At 55.1% G+C, this 25,530-nt stretch overlaps 3 protein-coding genes across 8 annotated transcripts in view; 1 reads left to right on the plus strand and 2 right to left on the minus strand.

Moving 5' to 3' along the window:
* The first annotated feature begins 44 nt into the window (after window positions 1-44).
* IFFO1 (intermediate filament family orphan 1) lies at window positions 45-13,141 on the plus strand. Of its 3 annotated transcripts, none has more exons than XM_087442861.1 (9): window positions 45-1,123; window positions 5,025-5,085; window positions 5,219-5,314; window positions 6,085-6,225; window positions 7,162-7,319; window positions 7,438-7,558; window positions 7,827-7,922; window positions 10,945-11,075; window positions 12,038-13,141. In XM_087442861.1, exons 1-9 carry the CDS (start codon window positions 351-353, stop codon window positions 12,144-12,146), a joined length of 1,686 nt encoding a protein of 561 aa, XP_087298987.1. In that variant the 5' UTR covers window positions 45-350; the 3' UTR covers window positions 12,147-13,141. The 3 variants fall into 3 exon arrangements, with proteins under 3 accessions (XP_087298987.1, XP_087298986.1, XP_004438785.1); XM_087442860.1 differs by having other exon boundaries at window positions 290-1,123; window positions 12,042-13,141; XM_004438728.3 differs by having other exon boundaries at window positions 290-1,123; window positions 7,830-7,922.
* A 936-nt stretch (window positions 13,142-14,077) lies between these two features.
* GAPDH (glyceraldehyde-3-phosphate dehydrogenase) lies at window positions 14,078-16,324 on the minus strand. The gene is made up of 10 exons (XM_004438729.3): window positions 16,161-16,324; window positions 15,972-16,078; window positions 15,760-15,850; window positions 15,518-15,633; window positions 15,343-15,424; window positions 14,971-15,122; window positions 14,810-14,888; window positions 14,622-14,705; window positions 14,442-14,539; window positions 14,078-14,341 (listed from the first exon to the last, which is right to left on the minus strand). Exons 1-10 carry the CDS (start codon window positions 16,161-16,163, stop codon window positions 14,272-14,274), a joined length of 882 nt encoding a protein of 293 aa, XP_004438786.2. The 5' UTR covers window positions 16,164-16,324; the 3' UTR covers window positions 14,078-14,271.
* A 4,706-nt stretch (window positions 16,325-21,030) lies between these two features.
* NCAPD2 (non-SMC condensin I complex subunit D2) overlaps window positions 21,031-25,530 on the minus strand; it is a 28,172-nt gene continuing 23,672 nt past the window's right edge. For all 4 annotated transcript variants that reach the window (XM_087442856.1, XM_087442859.1, XM_004438730.3 and 1 more), the window contains exons 23-32: window positions 24,699-24,810; window positions 24,503-24,626; window positions 24,265-24,420; window positions 23,733-23,910; window positions 23,550-23,644; window positions 23,047-23,127; window positions 22,732-22,915; window positions 21,855-21,981; window positions 21,599-21,754; window positions 21,031-21,359 (exon numbers count right to left, since the gene is read on the minus strand). In XM_087442856.1, coding sequence (XP_087298982.1) covers window positions 21,274-21,359; window positions 21,599-21,754; window positions 21,855-21,981; window positions 22,732-22,915; window positions 23,047-23,127; window positions 23,550-23,644; window positions 23,733-23,910; window positions 24,265-24,420; window positions 24,503-24,626; window positions 24,699-24,810 — 1,299 coding nt within the window. In that variant the 3' untranslated portion in view covers window positions 21,031-21,273. The remainder of the gene's footprint in view (window positions 21,360-21,598; window positions 21,755-21,854; window positions 21,982-22,731; window positions 22,916-23,046; window positions 23,128-23,549; window positions 23,645-23,732; window positions 23,911-24,264; window positions 24,421-24,502; window positions 24,627-24,698; window positions 24,811-25,530) is intronic.

Raw genomic sequence — 25,530 nt, forward strand, 5'->3', positions numbered from 1 at the left:
GGAAGGCATTAGAGGTGTAGGGGAGGTGGGCTTCCTGCCCTCAGAACCCACGGAGCCCTGGAAGACCTGGGTTTTATGCTCCTCTGGCACTCCGGCTGGATTCCGGGCACAGGCTGGGGGCCTCTCAGCTCGGGGCTCTGCCTGAGACCCGGAAAGGTCCCGCTGCCAGCCTGCGATTGAGCCTTTCATTGGCTTCCTCTCTGCCCTCCCCCTCCCCCCTGACCTCTGCCCCTTCTGCCGGGCCGTCTGATTGGTTGCCCCGCGTCCCCCTGGCGCCTCATTGGCTCGTCTCCGTCGCCCTCCATCCCTGCTCCTGCACCGGGCTCCGTTTCCCAGCAGAAGGCGCAGCCATGAATCCGTTATTCGGCCCGAACCTCTTCCTCTTACAGCAGGAGCAGCAGGGCCTGGCCGGGCCGCTGGGGGACCCCCTGGGAGGCGACCCCTTCGCCGGGGGAGGGGACGTGGCCCCGGCGCCGCTCGCCCCGGCCGGCCCGGCCCCCTATTCGCCGCCCGGGCCGGGCCCGGCGCCCCCCGCCGCCATGGCGCTCCGCAACGACCTGGGCTCCAACATCAACGTGCTCAAGACCCTGAACCTCCGTTTCCGCTGCTTCCTGGCCAAGGTGCACGAGCTGGAGCGCCGCAACCGGCTGCTGGAGAAGCAGCTGCAGCAGGCGCTGGAAGAGGGTAAGCAGGGCCGGCGGGGCCTGGCTCGCCGCGACCAGGCCGTCCAGACCGGCTTCGTCAGCCCCGTCCGGCCCCTGGGGCTGCCGCTGGGCACCCGGCCGGCTGCCGTCTGCTCCCCGTCGGCGCGGGTGCTGGGCTCACCCGCGCGCTCGCCGGCCGGCCCCCTCGCGCCCTCCGCCGCCGGCCACTCGTCGCCCTCCACCTCCGCCTCCGCCGCCTACTCCTCGTCGGCCCGCTTCATGCCCGGCACCATCTGGTCCTTCTCTCACGCCCGCCGGCTCGGGCCGGGACTGGAACCCACTCTGGTGCAAGGGCCTGGCTTGTCGTGGGTGCACCCCGACGGGGTGGGCGTGCAGATCGACACCATCACCCCCGAGATCCGCGCGCTCTACAACGTATTGGCCAAAGTGAAGCGCGAGCGGGACGAGTACAAGCGGAGGTAGGGGCCGGGAAGGGGCCGGGGAGGTGGGCAGGGGCTCGGCGTCTCATGCCAGCGTAGGGCCGGGACTCTGTGCAGCTCCAGGGGAGGGCCTCAGCTGGGGCCCGGAATCAGGGAGGAATCAAGTAAGAGGAGAGTTCCTGCTGTGTGAGGAGGAGCTTGGAAGTAGACAGACGGAATTGGATACCGGGAGACTAAGATCCACCGAGAAGGCAGACGTCACACGCCGGACAGGAGGAAGGAGGCGAGGAGCAGAATACCGTGGGGAAGTCATCTTTTTCGTCTGGCTTTTCCTTCTCTCTCATCTAGGCTGTAGTGTTTCGATGACTATGTAAACTCTGGGGTTTTGTGAGGTGAGAAAGGAACACGGGTCTGAGAGGTCACATTTGGGGTACTGCTTATCCCCCCAGCCTCAGCCCTCAGAGCAGTTTTGTAACATAAACTCCACATACTGATCAAAAGTAAGAGGCAAAGCCAATAGCTTTAGTTCCGGGAGTCTAAGAGAAGTAGAAGGGGGTGGTGAGGGAGAGGCTGCACCTTGCAGCAATGATCCTGCCACTGCCCAGAGCTTCCCAAAGCTGTCACGGAAACTGGGTACCCGCTCTAGTTCCATATGAAAGGCTTTGGGGACCTCAGGGCATTGCTTGGAGCAGGTCAAAAAAATGGGAAAAGGAAGAGTAAAGGGAATTCCCTAGGGAAAGGGGAAGGTCTGGTGGTTGTCACAGGGCTGGTGGAAGCTGGGGGAATCTGTGGAAGCGCAAGGAGCTGAAGGCGGAGGAAATGCAAGCAGGGCCAGTGGAGGAACTGAGTAGGCAGAAGTTGGGTATATGGACACACCCTATGAGTATAAGGCAGCTAGGGGCAGGCCCAGTGCATTCTGAGATGATGATTGGGCTCTCTGCGAGGAGCCCGGCTGGGTAGCACAAGGGGCGAGGGGAAGGGGTATGATGCCGGTGTGCTGGCTCTATGCCAAGTGATTTCTTAGAGGGTTGATAAGCAGGACAGTTAGGACAGAGGCACGGGCACAGCCAGCACTTTGTAGACTCCCTGACCCATGCCGTGGTTGAGGAGGAAGACATGACAGGTCAGAAGGAGACTTTGGTTTGGGGCCTTCAGGTTTAACCTCTTAATCGGCTACTCTGACCCCTGGTGGGCAGGCCTGGGAATTACCCTTGAAGTGTAGCAGAGACTGGTATCAGGTGGGGACTGGCTGAACATTCTAGGGAATTACTGGTTGGGTCTGGATCAACCTTCAGCGATCTGTAACCTGCCAGCATCTAGTAGATCACAGATCAGCAGGCTTTCTGAGGCTGAGTCCTGTGCTCATGCTGGCTTCCTTAATTGTAGTCTGTATTATGAGTGTCTTTGGGAATCTCAATTATCCTAAAACCATCATTCAGATGCTACCCAGAGCCAGCTTGCCCGGGCCCCTGCCCTGTTCCCTGCAGGAGTTAATTAACACAGTCAGCAGTGCAACATGGACAATTCTGGAATGCACTCATAACCACAGGAACAACTGCTGTTCTCAGGGGCATTTTTTTTTTAAACTGAGAGAGTGTTTGTCCTTGGTCCAGCTGTCCAGGGCAGCAAAGAGTTATTCCTTGGGGACTGATGAGCTCATCACTCTGCAGCAGGCTGCTGCGCAGAGGGCCCCGCAGCTAGAGTCGTCTGGTACGTGACACTAGCAGTTACTCGTTCTTCCACCCCAAATTCCCTGCCCTCTCTGTTCTCTTTATAGCAACACTGCAGCTCCTGTCTGTGGCCTGGCGGGCACGGGCATAGCTTGAGCACTAAACTGCGAAGGAGTGAGGCCTCCCGGGTTCTATTTTCAGCTCCCCAGCCTTATGTGACCTTGAGTGGGTCTCTTTTTCCTGGCCTCAGTTTTTCTGACATAGAAATAGCCCCTGCTTTCTCACTTCACTCAAGGATACCGTTTATTTGGAAGAGAGGTGTTTGGTAATGTAGAATACATGGAAATTGCTCACATTCTACATATGTTAAGGAAACCTTGTAAGTGAGGCCAGATTTGAGTGGAGGTCAGAATGAGCCTGTTTGTGGGACAGTCTGGCTGGAGAGCGAATAGCATTCTAGTGAGCTTCCGGATGACTTGTTTTCAGATTTTTTTTACCCTGTAAGTTTTATTCATCTTAATCCTTACGTAGCTTTCTTACTTAAGCTTCTTTCTCTATTTGTTGAGTTCACTGTCAACTATGCTTCCTACCCTTCCTGATGCATCTTGTCCAGGATTATTGTCCCCTTGTCAGCCTTGCTTTCTCCCTCCAGGGACTCATGGACTCCAGGGGCATGAGGGTACCACATCCCATGCCTTCAGGTTGTAGATGAAGAAATCAAGGCCCAGAAAAGATAAAGATCTTATCTAAGGAACTATATAACCTGATGCTACTAGAGCCCTTCACTGGCCCTGACTGAATGAAAATGCCAGAGCAAAAAGGAGAAGGACATGGGGGCTGGCAGGAGGGGTGGGCAGGGAGCCAAGAGGCCCGGAGCTGGGCTGCTCCATGAGCCGGCAGGGTGGTGACCGGGCTGGCTGCCTCGGCCCTGCCTGACCGGGAGGGGCAGCTGCAGTGATGTGGAGGAGTTATTATTAGGAATGCTGCAGTGCGGATGTGAGCGAGGCCCAGGGCAGCAAGGGGAGATGGGACTGGAGGGAGAGCCCAGGGAAGAGGGCAGAGGGCAGGTGGGAAAAAAGATAGAGGGAAGGAGACGGAAGGATTGAATCCTCCGTCTACAGAACGTGCTCTCTTGGGTTTTCATTTTCTTGCTGTCCCCTTTGCTACTTCCTAACCACCTTTCTTATCCTGAAGTTTCTCTCTTGGTGCAGTTCCCCACCTTTCTCAGACTGGGAGAAGCCTTTCCAGAATGTGGCAAGAAGTAATAGATTACATGAATGGGGTCTGTGAAGGTCTGCTGTTCCAGCCAACCTTGTAGGGTCTTGAAATCCGAAGCAGTGATGTCGCTCCCCCCACCCCGCCACCTCTGTGATGTGGTGGAGTATGCAGTGGCTGACTGTGGACTACCCTATGTGAGAAACCTAGCCCTGGGCAATAGGCCCTGCCTGTGGCCAAGAGCGCCTTTTAGCCTACTTGTGGTCTTTGTCTCTGTTCTGGATCCAGGAGATGCTGCTTCTAGTTCTCATCCACCATAGTAATGGGCCACTTTTTCGTGCTCCGATTTCTCTTTCCCTCTGGGTTTGGGTGCTTGGTAATCCCAGGCTCCTGCTTTCTACTGCTTTAATCCTCAGGGCCAGCCGTGTCCCCTCTTGACAGCTCACTTAGAGGGGGCTCTGGGTGGGCCGTCTCTGGAGCTTGTGGGGGATGGACTTTGAGCATCTCCTCCCAGGCTCTTGACCAACTCTGTTGATGCGGTATGTGTCCTGCAGCTGCTTTTACAGGGTTAAATGGTACCACAAGAGGCAGGGCAGCGGGCTAGAGAAGCTCTGTTCTGGTGCAGGCAGGAGGCGGGAGACCGGATCTGTGCGACTGAAGGTGGGAGACTGGGCCGGGTGGGCCTGGTGGTCTGGTGTGGGCAGGAGGTGGGGATGAGCCAGCCAGACGGCTGGTTGGGCCGGGGCCTGAGCGGGAAGGGCATAGCGAGGGACCAGAACCAGCAGCAGTTGCTGTTAAATGTAGTTCCTGGTGTGTGGCCCGGAGGTTCCGGGAGGGCAGCTGCTGAGCTTGGCACTTGCCAGGCAGTGTGGAGCCACCCGACAGCTGCAGCTGGCCGCCACTGGCTGGCCAACGGTCCTGTCCACGGCTCCTCCCCAACTAGGGAACCAGACCCAGGGGCTGAGGCCTGAGCCAGGTGGGGAGCAGGGAGCTGCAGGGCCAGGGAGGGACTCTGCACCTACGTTCCCTCCCTTCTTCCCTTCCCGTGTCTGCAGGTGGGAAGAGGAGTACACCGTGCGGATACAGCTGCAGGAGCGAGTGAGCGAGCTCCAGGAGGTGAGGCCCCGCCTGCTGCCTGTGTGTCCCTCAGACCCCGCTCGCCCCTCGGCCTGGAGCCGGCTCCTCCTCATCTTTACCTTCTTCCCACATGGGCAGTGCACTAACGGCAGGGTTTTCTCCCTGGCTGTAGGAAGCCCAAGAGGCTGATGCCTGCCAAGAGGAGCTGGCGATGAAGGTGGAGCAGCTGAAAGCTGAGCTGGTGGTCTTCAAGGGGCTCATGAGCAACGTGAGTGCAGCACGGGGCGGGGCTCCTCTGTCCGTCCTTAGGCTGCCTAAAACCAGGCAGGCAGCCCTTCCAGTATGGGCCTATTCGGTTTCTGTCCACCACCCCTCCCCTTACTTCACTCTGCTTCCGTTTCTTTCCCTGCCACCCCCCAATTAAAGAGCAAAAGAAGGAACAAAAGTCCACATGTTGTGTCCCAGAGGCAGCAAAGCCTCCATCGTTACTAGAAGGTGTTAAGCAGTTAGTCAGGAACACAGATCCGGCTCTGCAGCTTGCTAGCAGTGTGGCCTTGGGCGAATTCCTTAACCGCTCTGCCTCTGAATCCCATCTGTGGATGGGATAATAAGGGCATGTGCTTTGCAGGATGATTATGGAGACATAATGTACTAGGGCGGTGCTAGCACATGTGCAGTGCTAGATACGTGTTAGCTGTTATTGTTGTTACGGCACGTTCTCCACTCTCATCTCTCCCAGTGGTCTCTCTTTCTCTCTGAGAGCGTGAGTTAACATGAGTTCCTGCATGTCCCAGTACTGGGCCACACCCTCCGGGGCCCCGTCTGGCCGGGGAGCCAGTGGCGTGAGCAGCCCAGTATATGAGCAGGTGTGGTGGGGAGGGAAAAGTGACGCATTCAGCTCGCAGGAGGTGGAGATGCCTTCGTGGAGGGGCAACAGTGATATGTGACTGCAAGGCATGAGGAGAACCTTGCCAGGGCCTTACTGGTGCGTCTGGAGTGCTAGGTGCCTCCTGACTGCTCCCTGTGTCCCCTGGACAGAACCTGTCAGAGCTGGACACGAAGATCCAGGAGAAGGCCATGAAGGTGGACATGGACATCTGCCGCCGCATCGACATCACTGCCAAGCTGTGTGACGTGGCGCAGCAGCGCAACTGCGAGGACGTGATCAAGATGTTCCAGGTGAGGGCGGCTGCCCTCGGCCCCGGCTCTCCAGCCTGCACCTCCCCAGGGCCCGAGCTCCTCAGGGGAGGGTTGGGGCAGGGGAAGAGCTGCCCATCACTAGAGCCAGGCCCTGCCCTTCTTCTTGGGGACCTTATCTTGGCAATGGGGGCCTCAGTGGGCCGAGGCTGGGGGGCAAGGATGGCCTCTGAAGAGAGGCTTTAGAAGCTGTCTCTAACGCCATCTCCCCTCCCTCTCTCTCTCCTGTGTCTGCTTCCTCTCCTCTCTCTTCCTCTCATCTTCTCTTGCTTTCTCCACAGAAGAAGCTGGTTAGTTTGGCTCTCATGCAAGCTTTGTAATGTCCTAGTCCCGGTTTCTGAACCACCCAGGCCTTTGGCCGTCAGTTCTGACCTGCTGGGCTGTTCAGCACAGATTTCTTCCCTTTCTATTTTCCTCACTCTTTCCCCTTTTTTCGATCTCTTTTTCTCTTTGCTTCCTCTCTCTCTCCCCTCTCCCTCTGGCTGTCCGATCTGGATGTGTGATTCGAGTTTTCCTTTGTGAACACTGTGTCCTCCTTGCAGCCTAAAACCTTCTTTTTAGTTTCGTCATTTCATTAGAAAGACTTTTTTTAGAAAAACAAATCCTCTTGAGCCATTATGCACATCTTAATGTGATCCCAACAAGCCATTTTCCCCCTTATCTTACTGCTCTATTTTCTGTTCTTCTTTTTCTTCCTTCTCAGTCTGCAGCCCTGTCCCCATTTGTGTCTGTCTGCCTGTCTTGGTGACTCTGGTGTTTCTGTTCCTGTCATTGTAACTGTGTCTCCTCTCTCTTGTCCCCCCCACCATCCCGCTGGTTCATGCCTCTTCCCTCCCCGCCCTGCCGGCTCCCACCCCGCCCTTTCTCCTCATGCACCCGGCCTCGTCTCTGTAGTCTCTGCACTTGTCTCCCATTAAGGTCCCATCCATGGGGGGGCGGAAGCGGGAGCGCAAGGCTGCCATCGAGGAGGACACCTCCCTGTTGGAGAGTGACGGGCCCCGCCAGCCCGATGGGGATGAGGAAGAGAGCACAGCCCTCAGCATCAACGAGGAGATGCAGCGCATGCTCAACCAGCTGTGAGTCCCGCAGGCCCATCCTCAGCAGCCCCCCAGGAGGCCGGAGCTCCCACCCACCAGTCCCCTCCGCCAGAAGGAAGGCCCCACCTTCCTTGACACACGGGTTCCCTGTCTCTAGGAGGGAGTATGATTTTGAGGACGACTGTGACAGCCTGACTTGGGAGGAGACTGAGGAGACCCTGCTGCTGTGGGAGGATTTCTCAGGCTATGCCATGGCAGCTGCAGAGGCCCAGGGAGAGGTAACCACCCCTCCCGGCCTCAGGGCCCCTCCAGTGCTGCCTCTCCAGCTTGATGGCCTGTGTCCTTCCCCCTCCCTCCACTCCTTGCTCTGTTTTCCCTCTGTGGCCATCGTCCTTTACCTGCTTCTCCCCTCTTCCTTTATCCTTTTCTTTTCTTCTCCAGTTTCCTTTAACCTGACTTTTCTCTCGCTCCCCCACCTTGGCCCTGTGGAATGCCCCCATCCCATCCCTGCCCATTGGCCTCCCGCTGCTTCCCTTTCTACTCCAGCAGCAGGAAGACAGTTTGGAGAAGGTGATTAAAGATACCGAGTCCCTGTTCAAAACCCGGGAGAAAGAATATCAGGAAACCATTGACCAGATAGAGGTAAGGACGTGAGCAGAAGCCGAGGGGCACAGGTTCCCGGTGGGTCGTAAGTGGGGCCGCAGGTGCAGTGGCCTCACCCCTGCGGGACCCAAGACACCAAGGCCTTCCCCTTCCTTGTGTGGGGGAGGAGTGTCTCCCAGCTGTAGTACCTTCAGACCTCAGGCTCTGGAGGGAGGCAGACAGATGCGAGTTCAAATCTCAGCTCTGCCGCTTACTCACTACCACGCGAACTTTTTTTTTTTTTTAATTTTATTTATTTATGTTTTCCCCCAAAGCCCCAGTAGATAGTTGTATGTCATAGTTGCACATCCTTCTAGTTGCTGTATGTGGGACGTGGCCTCAGCATGGCCGGAGAAGCAGTACGTTGGTGCGCGCCCGGGATCCGAACCCGGGCCGCCAACAGCAGAGCGCGCGCACTTAACCGCTAAGCCACCGGGCCGGCCCTACCACGCGAACTTTTAACAAGCTGCTTATTCTCTCTGAGCCTGTTCCTTTATTTGTAAAATGGGGATCTTAATAATCCTCTCTCGTAGGGTTGTTTGAAGATCAAATGGCATAATGCACAAGTAGAGCTTGGGCAGGTCTGTCTCACAGTAAGCATATCATAGGGTAGTTTGTTATTACTGTTACTACCACTGTCAGTGCTGGAGCAGACTCCACTGAGAGGGGAGTGGAACTTTGCTGCTTCTTCAGCTCATCCTTTGAGCTAATGGAGGAACTTCCCTTCTTATTCCCTCACCCTGAGGAACCTTCTAGAGATGGCAAGTGGAGCAGGCGCTTTAACTTAAACCCTCTGATGCTCAGGGCTGCAGGAAGGATTTGCGGCACCCTGGATGAAGGGGGCTGCAGGGAGGGTTGGATGGGATTCTGTGAGCCTCCTGCCCGTGTGGGAGAGAGCCCTTCCCTGGGCACTCTGACAGGTGAGGCCGGCGGCTGCTGTAACCCTCAGCCTCCCTTCCAGCCCACGTGGCAGATTTACACTCGTACTACTCTCACACTGCCTGCATTTTGAGAAAAAGTTGAGAAATTATTTTCCTACATACTCATTCTCCCAACACATATCAAATGGTCCTGCTCTTTTAAGCAAAACCTTCTTTTATTTTTTGCCCAGGCAGACAAAGCCTAGGTTTTAAGACACAGCCAGGTTTGTGCTACTAGCCGAGGAGATGGGAAGGGAGAACTGCTCTCCGCTCTCCCATTTGCACCCATCTTGCTGTCTTCTTCTCTCCCAGGAGAATGATATTAGGAGAAATGTTAGCAGAGTTGACATGGTGGCTTTGGTGGCAGTGTTGCTCTTGGTGATTCATCTGGGGCACCTGAGGTCCCTTTATCTCAGTGACCTTTGATCTCTCAGGGTCACCAAGATGGTGGCAAGGACCATTTCCCATTATTGGATGGGAAAGCCAAGGCCCAGGGTGGAGGGGAGTAGGGAGCTCTTTCTCCCTTAGCTCCTCCTCTCTCTGGCAGCTCCCAGCCCTCCCCCACCTCTGGTCACACAGCGAGTCTGGAGTTTCCAGTGTGAGGTGTTGCAGACACCTCCTCACATGCGGTCATCTCCTGACTTCCTCCCTGCTTGCAGTGTGTGAATTAAGGGGAGACATACCCCCATGTGGAGACAGCTGGTGGTAGTCATAGCCTTGTATTTTCATGGAATAGACCTGGTTCATTTCCTTCTTTCCCATCCCACTGAGGGATGGGCTCCAGAACCAGCCCCTTCCACTCCGGCTCTCCGAGGTGGAGAAATTGGGGTGTAGGTGGCAGCCAATGTGAACAAGAGCTGGTGGCATCATGTTTTCTTTCTAGATTGTCAGTGCATCCTGCTCCTCTGGCTGGCTGCTGTGGGACCCCAGCTGGAATCCCAGCTCTGGCACCAAGGCTGCCATTTGAGCTGTACTCACTAGGGCTTCTGATCCCCCCAGCCCCGTCTCATCCCAAACATCATTGTCCTGACTTCTCTTGTCTGCCCTGTGACCCGTTTACTTCTTTCTCCACGTTCCCATCCTCTCTGTCCAGTTTGGATGAATTATGGGTGGTCTCCTCTGTCCAGTTCACATACTTCATGGCTATTCTCCTGCACTTGCTCTTTGCTCTCAGGCAGTCAAGCAGATCACTTCCCAGCAAGTTCATTCTGCCTCCCCTTCTGTCCTTTGTACCCCAAAGGGAGCAATGGACTGTCTCTGGCCCAGGGCTTTTACTGCCTTTGCGTGGCCTCTCAGCTCTGCCTTGAAGCTTGGGCGCAGCGTTGGGCTCTGGGAGGGAGACTGGATTTCCTTGACTCTGAGCCCCTCATTTTTTCACATATAACATTTCTTAAATCGAGATACATCTTGCAACCAGTAGGACATTCGATGTGGCAGGGAGTCTTTCTGTTAGTCTCTGAAAATGGCTTACAAGTGAGAAAATAAAGTAATATGGAGAAAATGGATGCTAAGAGAATCGAGCCCCTTTCAGCAGTGCAGACTGCTGTTCTTTGTGCCGTGAGTCTTGTAGATGCCTCACAAAGTCAATTAATTAATTTCCCATCAAGGTGCTGGGCATGCACAGGCAGAGATGAACAACCCCCGTGGCCAGCCCTTCTAGGAGCTCCCAGTTGAGTGAGAGAGACAGACTGGGTTCAGCGTTGTACGGGGAGTGAGGGATGAGGGATGAGGCAAGCCATGTAGGAACCCCAGGGAGGGAGCAAGGCCATCCACAGATAGCAGCCCTGTGCTCTCGGGTCCTCTCCATCCTGCCCATTTACATTCCTTTCCTCATTGCTCTCATCAATGAGTCTGTTAAAAGAGCGCAGGCCTGTAGCAGATCCCTTTGCAGTCCTGTGTAGGCAAAGTTTTTTCCCCAGGAAAACTAGGAGGAGTGATAGTATATTGGGTGCCTTCTGCCTTGATCTGATTTATTTTTAAATCTGAGCCCTCAAGCACGGCTGCCTGGGCGCCCTGCCCGGAGTGCTCTGGGTGTGTTAGTTTCCTAGGGGTTGGGAGCAGGGCCCTGCTGACCCAATGGCCCTGCCCTGCCCCTGCCACAGCTGGAGCTGGCCACTGCCAAGAACGACATGAACCGGCACCTGCACGAGTACATGGAGATGTGCAGCATGAAGCGAGGTCTGGACGTGCAGATGGAGACCTGCCGCCGGCTCATCACCCAGTCCGGAGACCGGTAAGGGCCTTCCCTGGAGTGTGGGGCCCTGCCTACCTTCCTCTGTGGGTGCATGCAGGGCGGGAGTGCTGGACCAGAGCCCCTCAGTGGGCAGGCCCTGAACCCCCTTCGGCAGTGACTCAGTCCCGTCTTGATGTGGGGCTCTCGTTGGAGATCACCTGTGTGTCTGGCCCAGTCCGACAGCTTTCTTTTTCTTTCCTTTTTTTTTTTTTTTTTTTTTGCTGAGGAAGACTGGCCCTGGGCTAACATCCATGCCCATCTTCCTCCACTTTATATGGGACGCCGCTACAGCATGGCCTGACAAGCGGTGCATCCGTGCGCGCCCGGGATCCGAATCCAGGCCGCCAGCAGCAGAGCGTGTGCACTTAACCGCTACGCCATGGGGCTGGCCCCCCGACAGCTTTCTTTCCCGTGGTAGTTGAATGATATGTATGTCCATCATGGCTGGACAGCTGAAACTTCCCAATTGCACCAACTCTGGTGGTTCCCCTGGTTAGAGGCAGCTAAAAACTGACAAGGAACAGAAGGGGTGGGGGGGCAGGTTTTTATTTCAAGTCAGCGCCATGATTCATGCATTTAACCCTGTGTAAGTTATACCTCCACAAAAAAGTCAATTAAATAAAATTCACAAAAATACTTCAGATAGACATGAAGCTGGGGCCATCAAGTTAGTGCACTAGGCTCAGGCAACAGCTCTCATACTGTGACTTCAGATGTTTCTGAACTCTGAGCCTCTCAGAGTCCATGATAGAGACAGGAACCATTTCCCCCGTCAGGGTGGGGTGGGAGAGCTTTCTCCCCTCCCCTCTCCCTTACCCCGCATTCACCCTCAGCCTGTGGTCCTCCTGCCCTTGCTGAAGGTTTTATTCACCTGCCTGCCAAGAACAAGGCCAGGGGAGAGGAGTGCCAGCCTCCTCAGGATCCCTGCCTACCCCAAGGTGACAACTGGTGTTTTTTTCTAGAAAGTCTCCTGCTTTCACTGCGGTCCCGCTTAGCGACCCGCCGCCGCCACCGCCAAGCGAGACTGAGGACTCCGATCGCGATGTCTCATCTGATAGCTCCATGAGATAGGGACCTGCCTCCAGCTTGGCTTCCCTGGGACCCCACCCTGCTGGGAGCTCACCGAAGCAGAGGGTTCGGGGGTTCACAGAAGGGGAGCTACGTTTGTTTTGCTGCACCAAGCCTGGCCATGCGGACTGGGGCGCTCCTCCCTCGGGCTTCCTCCCTTGGTCCTTGGCCTCTCCGGGGTTTCAGGGTGTCTGGAGCAAGGCTTGGCCTACCATTTCCTGGGCAACTCCCACCGCAGCCTGGGCTCTGCTGCCTTCATGTGTGGGCGTCTGCTACTTTCCCATGTTTAAAATGCTGCCAGAGCGATTGTGGCCCCTTACCTTCTCCATTGAGTAGGGAATGTGATTGTCGGATATTCCTTCCATCCCTGTGGCCTAGAGCCACCTCACTGTCTGATTCTGTACTGGTGCTAACTGGCCCAGGCACTGGTATGAAGTGGATTAGGCTGGGTGTTCCGTGGCTTGTGCAACCCATGCAATGGGAGAGGACTTCCCTCTGTGTCCTGGTGGGGGAAGCCAGGCTAGGCGGGGTGCTCTGTCCTCCCTCTGTTGTCCCAGTGCTCACGGCTGCCTGCCCGTCGGTGGCAGAGTAACGTAGCTCTAACCCTGCCCTGTTAGTGCCATGCATTCAAGGGGCCCCAGTGCCCTGTCTCGGCGGCCTCTGGGTCTGACCGGGTGCAGTATGCTGGAGATGGAAGCTCTTGTTTCCCAGTCACTGCTGAGTGACAGAGAAAATGGGGAAGCTGCTTTGTGTGTGCACGTGGGTGTGTGTGTGCACGTGTGCTTGGTCTCAGTGTCTTCAGTTACCAGCTGAAGCTGTGCCTCCTCCATGTTTGTCACACTGAGACCACCAGGCTGAGATGTCCCAGACTTGGAAAAGCTTGGAAAAATTGGAGATGTGACTGAGGCTACCTCAGCATAACTGCCTTGGGGAGGATGTGCTGAGCTAATGTTCGATGGAATCTTTAATAATAATGAAACTTGAGAGTATTTATTGAACACTCTTGTGTCACTGTTTCAAGCACTTCCTGGAGGTAGCTACACAATCCTCTGAGGTACTAGTTTTCACCATTTTACAAACATGCTGGTGCAGAGTGAGGCACAGGAGGTCTAAGTAACTTGCCCAAAGTCACAGAGCCTCAGGTGGCAGCAGGGTCTCAACCCAATTCGCTAGCGCCCAGCCTGTCCCCCACCCATGGATGACAGGAATGTTGTTAGTCATCCTGCCACTTCCTGGGGACTACAGGAGGTGGGCAGCACCCTCATTTTCCTGGTTTATTTACTCTATGGTGCTTACTGTGTAACATTGGACGTGATTCTAGCCCAATCTATAACAGACCTAATATAATCCTTGTAAAGAATTTGGGAACTGGGGACTAGCATATCCTCAGTTTGCAGAGGGAGTAACTAGAGCACAGAAAGGAAAGTAACTTGCTCGAGACCTCGGAGCTGCGAGGCAGAGCTGGAGTTTGCACCCTGGCCGTTGGGCTGGGTGCACCGTGCTCTCCACTAGGGCTGCTTCAGAGAAGCTGGGTAACCAGTCAAAGCCATATGGACTTGGTAGCCCAACTCTAAAAGCCCTGACTTCCTGTGCCAGTGTCACCTTCCTGGGGCTGCAAACAGCATAGCAGTGGCCAGGTGGCTCCCAGGTTCAGCCTCCAGCGAGTAATCTGGGGCTGGAGCATGGCGAGAAAATGGCCTGGCCCCCTGAGGGGGTCGGCTGGCTTCCTGCAGCACCCAGAGGCCTTGGACAGACTTCCTCAGAGGAGCAGGGCCTGGGCATGCCCCTCCCTAAGGGAGGCTTTCAGTCACCTTGGCTCTGGTCGCTGCACGCCAGGCCCTTGGGTGCTCTGAGCAAGATCTATTTTACCTTGGCACTTGCCCAGCTTCCCTCCCCTTTATCCTAGACTCCAGAGTAAGACAAAACAAAATTGATGGGGTACAGTGTACTTTATTGATGATACATGACACGGTAGGGCTCCCCAAGCCCTCCCCTTCTTCAGGGGGTCTGAGATGGAAACTGGAAGTTGGGAGACTCTCAGTGTGTTAGGGGCTCAAGGTGGGGCAAGGACTCCCAGCAGCTGAGGTCATCTTTCTCTTGCTGGGGTGACTGGTGGTCCAGGGGGCTCTTACTCCTTGGAGGCCATGTGGGCCATAAGGTCCACCACCCTATTGCTGTAGCCAAATTCATTGTCATACCTGGAAGGAGATCAAGAGTTAAGGGGTATTTTCACAAGCCAGCCACCAGAAGGCGCCAGACTCACTCTGTTAAGCATTGTCCCAGACCCCAGCCACATACCAGGAAATGAGCTTGACAAAGTGGTCATTGAGGGCAATGCCAGCCCCAGCATCGAAGGTGGAAGAGTGGGGGTCACTGTTAAAGTCGCAGGAGACAACCTGGGGAACAGAGGGCAAGTATGGGAACCCAATCTTGCTCAATAGGGCCAGGCGGACACCAAGTTCCCTGTCCTATCAGTACCTGGTCCTCAGTGTAGCCCAGGATACCCTTGAGGGGGCCCTCCGATGCCTGCTTCACCACCTTCTTGATTTCATCGTATTTGGCCTAACGAGGTAAAAGTGAGATGATCATTCATGTTCCAATCTTGCCACTGTTCTACCAGAGACATAAACCCCCAGCCCCACAAAGCTGTTCCAATCCCTACGTACAGCTTTCTCCAGGCGGCAGGTCAGATCCACGACCGACACGTTGGGGGTGGGGACACGGAAGGCCATGCCAGTGAGCTTCCTGTAGACACAGGGAAGCAGGGTCAGCACCACTCCTTCTGGCTCCCCAGATCCCAGGGCAGAAAAGCAGCAGAGAGACTCACCCATTCAGCTCAGGGATGACCTTGCCCACAGCCTTGGCAGCGCCAGTAGAAGCAGGGATGATGTTCTGGGCAGCCCCTCGGCCATCACGCCACATCTTCCCAGAGGGGCCATCCACGGTCTTCTGGGTGGCAGTGATGGCATGGACGGTGGTCTGGAAACAGGGAGGGAGTGAAGGTCCCACATAATGCTCAGCATGTCACCCACTCTTCAACCTTCCTCCTCCCCTTAGGAAGAATTAAGGGTTAGAGTGACCCGAGCCAATCCCTTGGAACCCCCTGTGTCCCACAGCCCTAGACTATGTTCTAAGGAAACAGAAGGATCCAATTCTGGGTGAGAAATGAATGTGCTCTGGTCACTTTCTCCACTCATACCATGAGTCCCTCAACGATGCCAAAGTGGTCATGGATGACCTTGGCCAGAGGAGCCAAGCAATTGGTGGTGCAGGAAGCATTGCTGAAAAGAGAGAAAGAGCATTCCATCTTGTAACATGTAGTACTATCTGACCACTCCTTCATTCCCCTCTCAACTCCCCTCCGCCATGCTCACCTGACAATCTTGAGGGAATTGTCATACTTCTCATGGTTCACACCCATCACAAACATGGGGGCATCAGCAGAAGGGGCAGAGATGATGACCCTTTTGGCTCCACCCTTCAAGTGAGCCTGCAGTAGAGGAGGCATTACAAACCCAGGTTCTATCTTTCCAGGTTGAAGCCAGCCCCCTGCCCCCTTTCTGCTACACCAAATCTCAGGGTCAACTCCCCTCTCTTTAGCTTCCCTGCCACTCACCCCAGCCTTCTCCATTGTAGTGAAGACACCAGTGGACTCCACAACGTATTCAGCACCAGCATCACCCCATTTGATGTTGGCGGGATCTCGCCTACAAAGGACGACAAGACAAAGCTCAGGGACATGAGGTACCACGTACCCAAGGTGGTCACCCCATTCTAGTACCTCCCCAAAGGCAGATTTCTTCTTCCTGTTTCGTCTTCCATACTTACTCCTGGAAGATGGTGATGGCCTTTCCATTGATGACAAGCTTCCCGTGCTCAGCCTTGACTGTGCCATGAAACTTGCCATGGGTGGAATCATACTGGAACATGTAGACCTGGAGGAACAAATGAAGGCATCAAAGGGCTGTGCTTCAGCCAGGCTCTGCTCCCCATACCAGCTGCATGGGCGGCACTCACCATGTAGTTGAGGTCAATGAAGGGGTCATTGATGGCGACAATATCCACTTTGCCAGAGTTAAAAGCAGCCCTGGTGACCAGGCGCCCAATACGGCCAAATCTGAGGGAGACAAAAGGTGAGAAGGCATGAGGAGGAGGAAGTACAGACTTCTACCCTATCGTGTATGTAAGCAGCCCTAGGCCAACTCATCCTCTTTCAGAGGGAAGATGGCCATCCCACCACCAGAGAGCTCCAAGAGGTCTAATTTTATCTTCCTCCAGGCACAGCTTAGTCATAAAGTGAAGGCTCCTATCCTTTCCAAGAGGTGATCAGGCTCACAGACTTGCCCACCCCCTAGCCATCTGAAGTCCTTCAGGGAGAAACAGCAGTGCAGGGTGCGCTGCTGCCATCCAAAGTCAGGGCACATGCCTGGCACATGGCATTCATCACCCCAGCTATCTGCCCTGGGAAGGCTTGTTCCTGTCTGGCCCAACTTCAGGCTACACCCTCTCAGGAGCAAGACTGTGCACTCAGCATCACCAAGCTCAAAGGGCAAGAGTAAAGGTCGCAAGTTAACTGGATGGGGAAAGCCCACCCATCTTCCAAGTCCCCCCCACAAAAGGGAAGGAGACAGGGAAAACATGGTTTCTCAAGCCCCTAATCCCTGGGTTCTAATTTGCTAAACTACCCATCCTTCCTAGCTCTTTTCCAAAAATCAGGAGCAGTAGCAACAGATGTGTGTGGGAGGGAAGGAGGTGGAAGAGAGCAGACTGGCCAGGCCCCCAGCTGCAGAAAGGTCAGGCAGCTATATTTAACCTCAGATTAGGGTGGAGTGGGGATCTGGTTTCTGGAAGATGGAATGGGGAGAAGGGCAGGATTCCCAAGGCTCACAGACACCTAATCCTCCCAGTGACCTTTACGGCCTGGCCTTTGGGGTTGGGTCAGCTCTAGGCATGGATGAAAGAAAGGGGCTGCTGCTGCAGGAGCCATTTTGTGGTGGAAAATTTCTAACTCCCCATGACTCAGCTCCCCCAACATGGCACTAAGCCACCGCTGCCACAGCTCCCCCCCCAAAAACACGCAAGAGGACCCCCATAAATCCCCGTTTTTGATCCATCAGAGAATCATCTAAGAAAAGCATTATCCCTGAGGGCAAATTTAGCTGGTTGTTTAAGGGATGGTCCAGGGTTAATATGGTCCCAGTTCTGAGGTCCAGCTCTTTTGAAAGCAAGAGCGGGGAAAGCCTTGCCTCACCTACTTTACCGGATAAAGGCGACTCCACCCCATAGAGGCAGGAGTTGGAGGGTTAGTCACAGGCAAGGGAGGAGGAGGAAGACTGAAGACCTAAGGCAGGTTTCCTAACGGTGGTTCATTCATTTCCTTCCCAGTTGCAACATGGCGGCTGGGTTACCGCAAATGAACCCTCCCACGCTGTGCCTTCTGCATCCCCCTGCTGGGCCTGGGCCTGGCTAGGTGAGGGGAAGGAGGCTGGTGGGGGGAGAGGCTCCTCTCCAGCACATGACCCCGCAGGGCGCGAAAGGAAAAAAGAAGCCCCAGCTAGGAGATTAAGGGGATGGGTCCAAAGCAAGAATTGGGGACTCGTCTGTCCATGGTCGGTGGAGTGGAAGACTCCGGGCAAGCTGTCCCTACAGGAGTGGAATTACAGCAAGCGCAACAGCTGGGGGTGGGAGACACGAGGCCCTTTGAGGCGGGAGCCTCTGCCAGGTCTGAGCGCTGACCTTGAGTTCTCCTCGGTGGGGTCGCTCGACCATCCCACCCACCTTCCCCACGCGCTCGCAGAGACCCGGGTAGGGCAAACTGCTGGGGGCCGCAGAACTCAATGCCCCACACCCAGCCCATTCCCGAACTCACCCGTTTACTCCGACCTTCACCATCGTGTCCCGGGCACGCGGCTGCGGGAAGAGGAAGGCGAGCATTAGCACGCGGGGGCGGGGAGCGCTGGAGTCCGGCCGTCGCCCTCCCCGCCGCTCCCCTCCCCCATGCGTCCATTCCCAACCCGCGTTTCCGCACGTCCGGCCCCTGCAATGCGGAGGCCCGGCCGCGCACACCCCGAGCCCGCACCGCGCAGCCGAGCTCCTGGCCTGCGCAAGCCCCGCGCCCCTTTCGGAACAGTTCCTGAGCCCTTGGTGGCCCCGCTTTGCCTGTTTTTACCTAGCACTGCGCAAGAAACACGGCTATCCGTCGAAGGGGCAGGAACAGAGAGCACAGTCGCAGACTGCTGTCCCAATTTATAGAGGCGAGGGAGGGGGGGCCGGGGCGTGGCGACGCGGCCCCGCCTCCTGCCGGCCCCCAAGTGCCGGCACTGGGGCGCAGAGGCCTGAGCTACGTGCGCCCGTAAAACCGCGAGTAGCCGGGCCTGCCTTTTTTTTTTGAACCCGCCGGCTCTTCAGATGTGCCCGCACCACGCGTGTGGGCTAGGGACAGAGAAGGGGAGGGGACTGAGACTGGCCCAATGGGGGAGGTGATCGGTGATGGTGCCTAGGACGGGACTGTGGCATGCAGGAGACTGTGGACTCGAGGACAGGGGTCCTGGTGAGAACTGAGGATATCCAGGAGCCAGGGAAGTTAAAGTTGCTGCACGGATGAAACGGGAGGATTTTGGGAGCTGGTGGGATGAGGAATTGGAGCCGGAGCCCGGGTCACGTTGGCGGCTGCACACTGCCACCCCCTCCCCCTTCTTTCCAAGGCTGAGGCACTTCTCCTCGAGGCTCTTCGGTAGTGACATAGGAACAGCCGAGTAGAAGGCCGGGGAGGGGCCAATCCGCCTTCTGCGGGGCCCTTCCCAGCCCCCACTTCCTCCTCCCCATCTCCTGGCTCCAGGCCCCTCTGGGCCGGGGGCCTGGGCTGGGCACTGGGCAGTGGGGCCTGGAGAGGAAGGAGGCTCAGGAGGATGTTTGCCGGGGGGAGGGTTTCTGCGCTGAAGGTCACGCTGTCCTGCAGCTCGGGCAGCCTGGAGACCTGATAATTGGGGCAGACAAACCAGGCCCTGTGTGCACCAGATGCTCTCCCCTAGGCCAGGGCCCCAGCGGGAGGACGGATCACTCTTGGGGGCTGGGTGGTGCCTCCCACAAAGTGTCTCCTGGGAAACCCGCGTGCCGCGCCGCCCAGGCTTGGAGACAATGCCCCTTTCACCCCTCCAGCCCAAGGCAGAGAGCGGGACGTGAGGGCGGAAGTCCCTCCCCACTCTGGGACGTGCGGCCCAGTCCTGGAGCCAGGGACTCCCCTTCACTGGCTGCGCCCGCCCGGGGCTGTTGGGGGCAGGGTGAGGAGTCCAGAGTAGGGAAAAAATGGGAGGTCTTGGGTACATGGTGGGAACAGGTCCCCAGCCCCTTCCCACACGTGAGGTAGAGGAGAGGATCCATTCCCCTCCGCGAGGGGTCAGGATGCCTGGCTGTGCCAAGTTTGTGAGCTGAGGTTGGAGAAAGGACTGCTTCTGAGCACGTGAAAGGAGTGAGGGTTAAGAAGGGGGTGGGGTGGAATGGACGTTGCCTATCAGCAGGTGCTGGGGGACAGGGATCCTGGGGCCTCTTTGCTGGCCCAGCGTAACCTGAGACCAGCCCCCTTTTCTAGCTGACAGGCTAAGTTTAGCCCGCCTGGTGATAACCTTTGCTTAAGAGGCAGAGAGCACGCTGTCGCACACCCAGACTCCAGCCCCAGTCCTTTCCCTTTCTGGGATTGCCCTCCCTCCTTGGGGCCCCAGAGCCACGGCTGTGCCTGTGCCTGGCAGCCATCTGCATGATTGGTGCCCAGGCTTTTCATGAACAGCAAGAACGGGGCCAGAGGGCACCTAACGGTGAGAGGAGATGGGAAGCGCCACACTGCAGAGTCTGCTGAAGTGGACTCAGCTGCTCCTTGTGCATTCCTGCTCAGGCTCCACCAGGACCATTAACCCTTTCCTGACAAGGGCCTTAGGAGCCCCTCCATGTCCCTGCACCACCCAAAGCAAGTGTCTGAGGTACTGTCTTCCCCTTCGCCTCATGCTTGTCATTTTTTATTATTGTTCTCTGCCAAAAAGAGGGAGCTCAGTGCCCAGGAGCACTACTGACGCAGTCTGCTGTTGTCATGACAGCAAAGACACCAGTGTTGTCATGACAGCAGGCTCCCTGCCTCCTGCTCCAGGTGACTCAGCAGAGAAGACGTGGGGAGGTGGAGGGGGTGGACAGCTTCAGGTGGCAGCACAGAGCAGTGCCTGCACCTGGGGGGGCCCGACTTCCTGCAGACCCTGGAACATGGGGAGGAGTCCCTGGGAGACACAGTCTCCAGAGACATTGTCTAGAGCTGGAGGGGATCATGCCCTGACCTTCCATTAGCCTGGCCAGGTCCTCAGAGGTGGGATTAGGGAGCACAAGTGAGGCCGGGGCCGGGGGGCGCGGGGGGACGGACACACAGAGGATGCCAGCCCTTGGTCTAGAGCAGGGTTTCTCAACCTCAGCACTATTGATGGCCATTTTGGGCTGAATGATTCTTTGTTGCGGGGTCTGTCCCGTGCATTGCAGGATATTTAGCAACATCCCTGGCTTCTACCCACTAGATGCTGGTAGCATCCCTTCCCCCTAGGTTATGACAACAAAAAGTCTCTAGACATTGCCAAATGTCCCCTGGAGGGCAAAATACCCCCCAACTTGAGAGCGCTGATCTGGAGTCTAGACACTGCATAATTCTCCAGAGTGGAGCAGTCCTGTCACTTATGCAGAGGGGCGAGGTCAAGAAGGGAAGGATGAGGCACTGAGGGGCACGAAGCATATCAGATCTTGAGAGGGGCCCCAGGACTCCTTGGCTCTTCTCTTCCTGGACTGATAACCCTCTCTCTGCCACCTGCATCTGGGCTAATGTGAAAGATGAAACAAAGAAACGCTTAGGAAAAATGTCTAAAAGTATATAAAAACATTTATTCATTAGAAAACAAGCAGACTGGCAAACATATATTCCCATGAAAGCAGCTCAACTCGGTTCAGTCAGGCAAGTGTGAGAGAAACGGCTCACATTATAAAGACCACTTATGCATTAAAAAAACAAGGAGACAGGCAAACCAGTATTTTACAAGGAGAATGGAATTCAAGGTCACCCACAAGATTCCCTGCACAGCAGGGATGGGAACAGGCTAGAGGACCCCTAGGACCTGTGCCTGCGAGTCCATGCTCTGCGGATGGGGGTTGTTTTCTTGGGTGTCTCGTCTTCTGTCATCTCTGCTGAAAGCTCTATTCAAAGAATTGGAGGAATTAGAAAAAGCTGAGTCACAAAGATGGTGAAAAGAGATCTCAGAGAACAAATGGGACAGCCCCAGCCCACACTGCAGAAATAAAACCTGAACTGCGCCTGCACAGGGAGGAAAACGCCCTCAAGCGAGCGGGTGGAGACTCTACACAGCAGGACCCCACCAAACCAGCCCCCCCCAAGCTGTGTTCCTCCTGGGCTGGGCCAGGAGGGAGCACCGTACCTTCCTCGCTGGACTCATCACTCGAGAAGACAATTCTGGATTTCTTTTTTGAAACTGGCTGCCGGGTGTTTGGATGCCGACGGGTAGTACGGCGGGGCTCAGGTGTGACAAAGTCATTGTCCCAGGCTGCAGGAGCCAGATGCTGGTGCCTAGAGACTAGAAAAGGCAGACGCATAAGTCCACACAGAGAAAAAAAGGAGCCTCTCTAAGAAGTGGGCCTGGTCTGGTCTCTCTCCCGTGGGGCTGCCTCACGTACCAGCGGATTGTTTCCTGGCTGATGGGGCTCGCTGGCTACCTCCCTGGCCACTCTCAAGTTCCTCTATTGCATCCAGCCCTCTGGTGTGACAGGCCCGAAGCTTCTGCTCAAATTCATCTAGTATAGCCTAGAGAGAAAAAGAGAGTAAGAGCAGGCCTGGAAATATAGTTATTTCTATGATTAAAAAGAAACAAGGCCATGAAAAGACAAGGAGGAACCTTAAATATACATTACTAAGTGAAAGAACCCAATCCGAGAAGGGCATGTGCTGTATGATTCCAACTATACGACATTCTGGGAAAAGGCAAAACCGTTGCAACAGTAAGAAGATCAGTGGTTGCCAGGGGCTGGAGGAGGGAAGGATGAACAGGGGGAGTACAGAGGATTTTTAGGGCAGTGAAACTATTCTGTCTGATACTATATGGTGGACACAGGTCATTACACGTTTGTCTAAATCCACAGAACATACACCACCAGGGGTGAACTCCAGTGTAAACTATGGACTTTGGGTGCTAATGACGTGCCAATGTAGGCTCATCGATTGTAACAAATGTGCCACTCTGGTGGGGGAAGTTGACAATGGGGGAGGCTGTGCATGTGTGGGGGCAGGGGACATATGGGGGAGCTCTATACTTCCCACTCAATTTTGTTTTGAACCTAAAGCTGCTCTAAAAAATAAAGTCTATTAGAAAAAGAGATAAAGAAACAAAGAAGCAGGAATTGGCACAGAAAGACTGGTCTCAGGTCGCTGTGGTTACTTGGTTGCAATCAAGCTGGGAGGAGTCAGGCAGCACCCTGGGTGGCTCCCAGAGCCTCAGAACACAGCTGCCAGCCCCAGCCGTGTGAACCAGCACTGGGATGCGGCAGGTGCATTCACCTTGCCCTCAGGCTTGGCCCCACGCCGCAGCTTGCTCACAACCGACAGAAAAGCACTGAAGATGGACTCATCCGACAGTTTATCTCCAAAGCAGTCAAAACTGTCCAGCATCTTTCGGAGGCCTCGCTCTGTGAGGGGCAGCTGTGACACACAGTAGGCCAGGTCCCGGTACTGCCGTTCGGTTCTGCGGATGCAAAAGGCTTTGTGAGGAGCAGCGAGATGCAGGAAGAAAAGGCCCATCCTTCCTCATCGTCCCCCACAGCCCTTGGGGCTCCTCTCAGCACAGAGAACCCTGTAGGCAGGCGGGCGGCATACCGGGCGGTGCGGAAGCGCTGACACAACTTCTCTACCAGCGTCTCAGTCTGCTTGTCCTTGGTGATGTAGGAGAGGAGCTGCCTGCAGGAGAGGTGGATGTGCTATCTCCCAGGGCGGCTCTGTCCCCATCATTAAGACCACCCTGTACCCTCTCCTAGCACCAGCATCTGTCATCTTTTTGCCTTAGAAGAATCTTCTGCCTGCCTCACCATTCCTCCCGTACCCTCCTGAGGAATTTTCACTGTGAATGGAAATTTATAACAAAAACAGCTGCCATCTAGTGATTACTACTATGTGCCTACCACCATGTTAGAACTTTACCCTACTAAATCTTTTCAAGAATGAAGGGGCAAGTATTACTGGTCTCATTTATATAGGAGGAATAGGCACAGAGAGGTTAAGTTATTGCTGAAGGCTATACAGCTAAAAAGTAGCAGAGCTAGAATTCAAATACAGGTTTGTCCGATTCCCAAGCCTGTGCCCCAAGGCCCAGGGAATTATACTTCATGATGGTGTGGAAAGGTTCTTCCTCCACCCCTCCCTCAGGGTCTGACAGGCGGCTGATGATATCTGGAAGGAGATTATAGATGGCGTTGCCCTGTAAGAGAGAGTCATGTTAAAGAGAGGAGGTGACCTATATGGTCCCTCCCTCAGCAGCAAGCCCTGAGTTGCTCGCCGCCTCTCACCTTGTGGGAAAGCTCGTTGAAGAAGTTCTTCGCCAGGGCAGCAATATGAGGCACGGGGTCGATGAGCAGCACAGCCATCTCGCTCACCTGCCCCTTCACCTTCACCATGTCCTTTAGGATCAGGAGGCTCATCACCAGCCCTGCTGTTTTCCGCACTTGCTGAGCTGGGTCCCGGAGGCTAGGAATAAAATCTCAAGTTACTGGGCCCAAGACTGTGGGCTTCACCCGGACACTGGCAGGAAAAGCCCTCAGTAGGGATCTATTACTCCTTCTTCATGTGCCTTTCTAGCAGTTAGAAAGCCGTCTAGAGTTGAAAGCTGGGATTGAGGAAAGAGGCCAAGTTTGTAGCCAAGGCTTTAGACAGTGGCATTAAGCCCTTTGGGGCCATCCTTAGCCAGGGCCTGGACAGGTCAAGTATCAAGTAGATGTTCAAGGAATACAGCTTTAGTGATTCCCATACTGACCTAACTACAGCCTCCCAGGCAGGGAAGAGCTGGCAGGGACTGCTAAAGTGCTGTGCGGGATCACTTACCGAGCATACAGATGAGGTGTCCAGGGGTCCACCAGGTTGGGGAAGCGGATGGCCAGATCCCCAGTAGCAACCATGAGGTTAGACCGGACAATGGGGAGTGAGGACTTTTCTAGCATGGTGAACAGAAGACGAAGCTGGGAGTCACAGAAAGTGGCACTAGGGGCAAGGAGAGGATCATCAGGGAAATCCGTACCATCCCCATCCTCCTTGGGAAGGCAGTACCAAGCCCAGGGCTTACCTGATCATGCAGAACTTGCCCAGAGCAAGTGAAGCAGCTACAGAGAGCTCTGGGTTGCTGTAGAGGCCAGGGTTGTTGCAGACTTTAAGCAGAAGTGGAACGAAGGCAGCCAGTATCTGTTTGCCTGGTGGAAGAACAACTCTAGGTTTGGGACAGGTTCTCTCAGTTGGGGAGAAGGTCACTTAGCAGTTCTTACCATCTAACAGTTCCATCTCACAGATGCTACGGATTAGTTCTGCTTCTGTATCGTCAGCAGTGGCCCCGACCAGCCCCATCTCCTCCTCCATGGTGGTCTCAGAGCCTGTGTTCTAATGGGAAAGAAGCCACAGATCATGGGTGATCAGAGACAACTTTTTTTTAAATTGAAGTATAACTGACACATAATATATTAGTTTCAAGTGCAGAGACAACATTTTTGATTCCAGCCTATACTTCATTTTGCCTGAAAGGATCTGAGGAAAGGTAATTCTGCAAAACCATTCATAGAATTGTCAAATGTGTCTGTAAGAGGAAGGACTCTTGCATTAAACAGGAAAAGAACTAGGTCCCTATATTTATTTTTTGTGAAGAAGATCAGCCCTGAGCTAACATCCATGCTAATCCTCCTCTTTTTGCTGAGGAAGACCGGCCCTGAGCTAACATCTATTGCCAATCCTCCTCCTTTTTTTCCGTTTTTCTCCCCAAAGCCCCCGTAGATAGTTGTATGTCATAGTTGCACATCCTTCTAGTTGCTGTATGTAGGACGCCGCCTCAACATGGCCGGACAAGCGGTGTGTCGGTGTGCGCCCGGGATCCGAACCCGGGCCGCCAGTAGCAGAGTGCGTGCACTTAACCGCTAAGCCATGGGGCCGGCCCCCTTATATTTGTTTTTAAATTACCAAAGCATATTCCTACATCTCTTAACTCTTCCTCATAGAAGCATATAATTTCCTGTATACTGTAAACAGAGGGATCAGGCCAGACAATGGTTCAAGGTCACAGAGGTCAGACTGTATCCCACTGCTGCAAGGCTCTGTGCCTTATTTGTC

This window comes from Ceratotherium simum, chromosome 17 (genome assembly GCF_057802395.1).
Source record: "Ceratotherium simum simum isolate JZ-2026a chromosome 17, ASM5780239v1, whole genome shotgun sequence".
Classification (NCBI taxonomy): domain Eukaryota; kingdom Metazoa; phylum Chordata; class Mammalia; order Perissodactyla; family Rhinocerotidae; genus Ceratotherium; species Ceratotherium simum.

Excerpts from the sequence above, each read along its gene's own strand:
- IFFO1 (XM_087442861.1), top strand. The coding sequence starts at position 351 with ATGAATCCGTTATTCGGCCCGAACCTCTTCCTCTTACAGCAGGAGCAG. Across the intron at positions 5,086-5,218 it reads GAGTGAGCGAGCTCCAGGAG|GAAGCCCAAGAGGCTGATGC; the intron begins GTGAGGCCCCGC and ends CCCTGGCTGTAG. Across the intron at positions 7,320-7,437 it reads CAGCGCATGCTCAACCAGCT|GAGGGAGTATGATTTTGAGG; the intron begins GTGAGTCCCGCA and ends CCCTGTCTCTAG.
- GAPDH (XM_004438729.3), bottom strand. Across the intron at positions 15,851-15,971 it reads GCCATCACCATCTTCCAGGA|GCGAGATCCCGCCAACATCA; the intron begins GTAAGTATGGAA and ends CGTCCTTTGTAG. Across the intron at positions 14,540-14,621 it reads TGGGCTACACTGAGGACCAG|GTTGTCTCCTGCGACTTTAA; the intron begins GTACTGATAGGA and ends TCTGTTCCCCAG.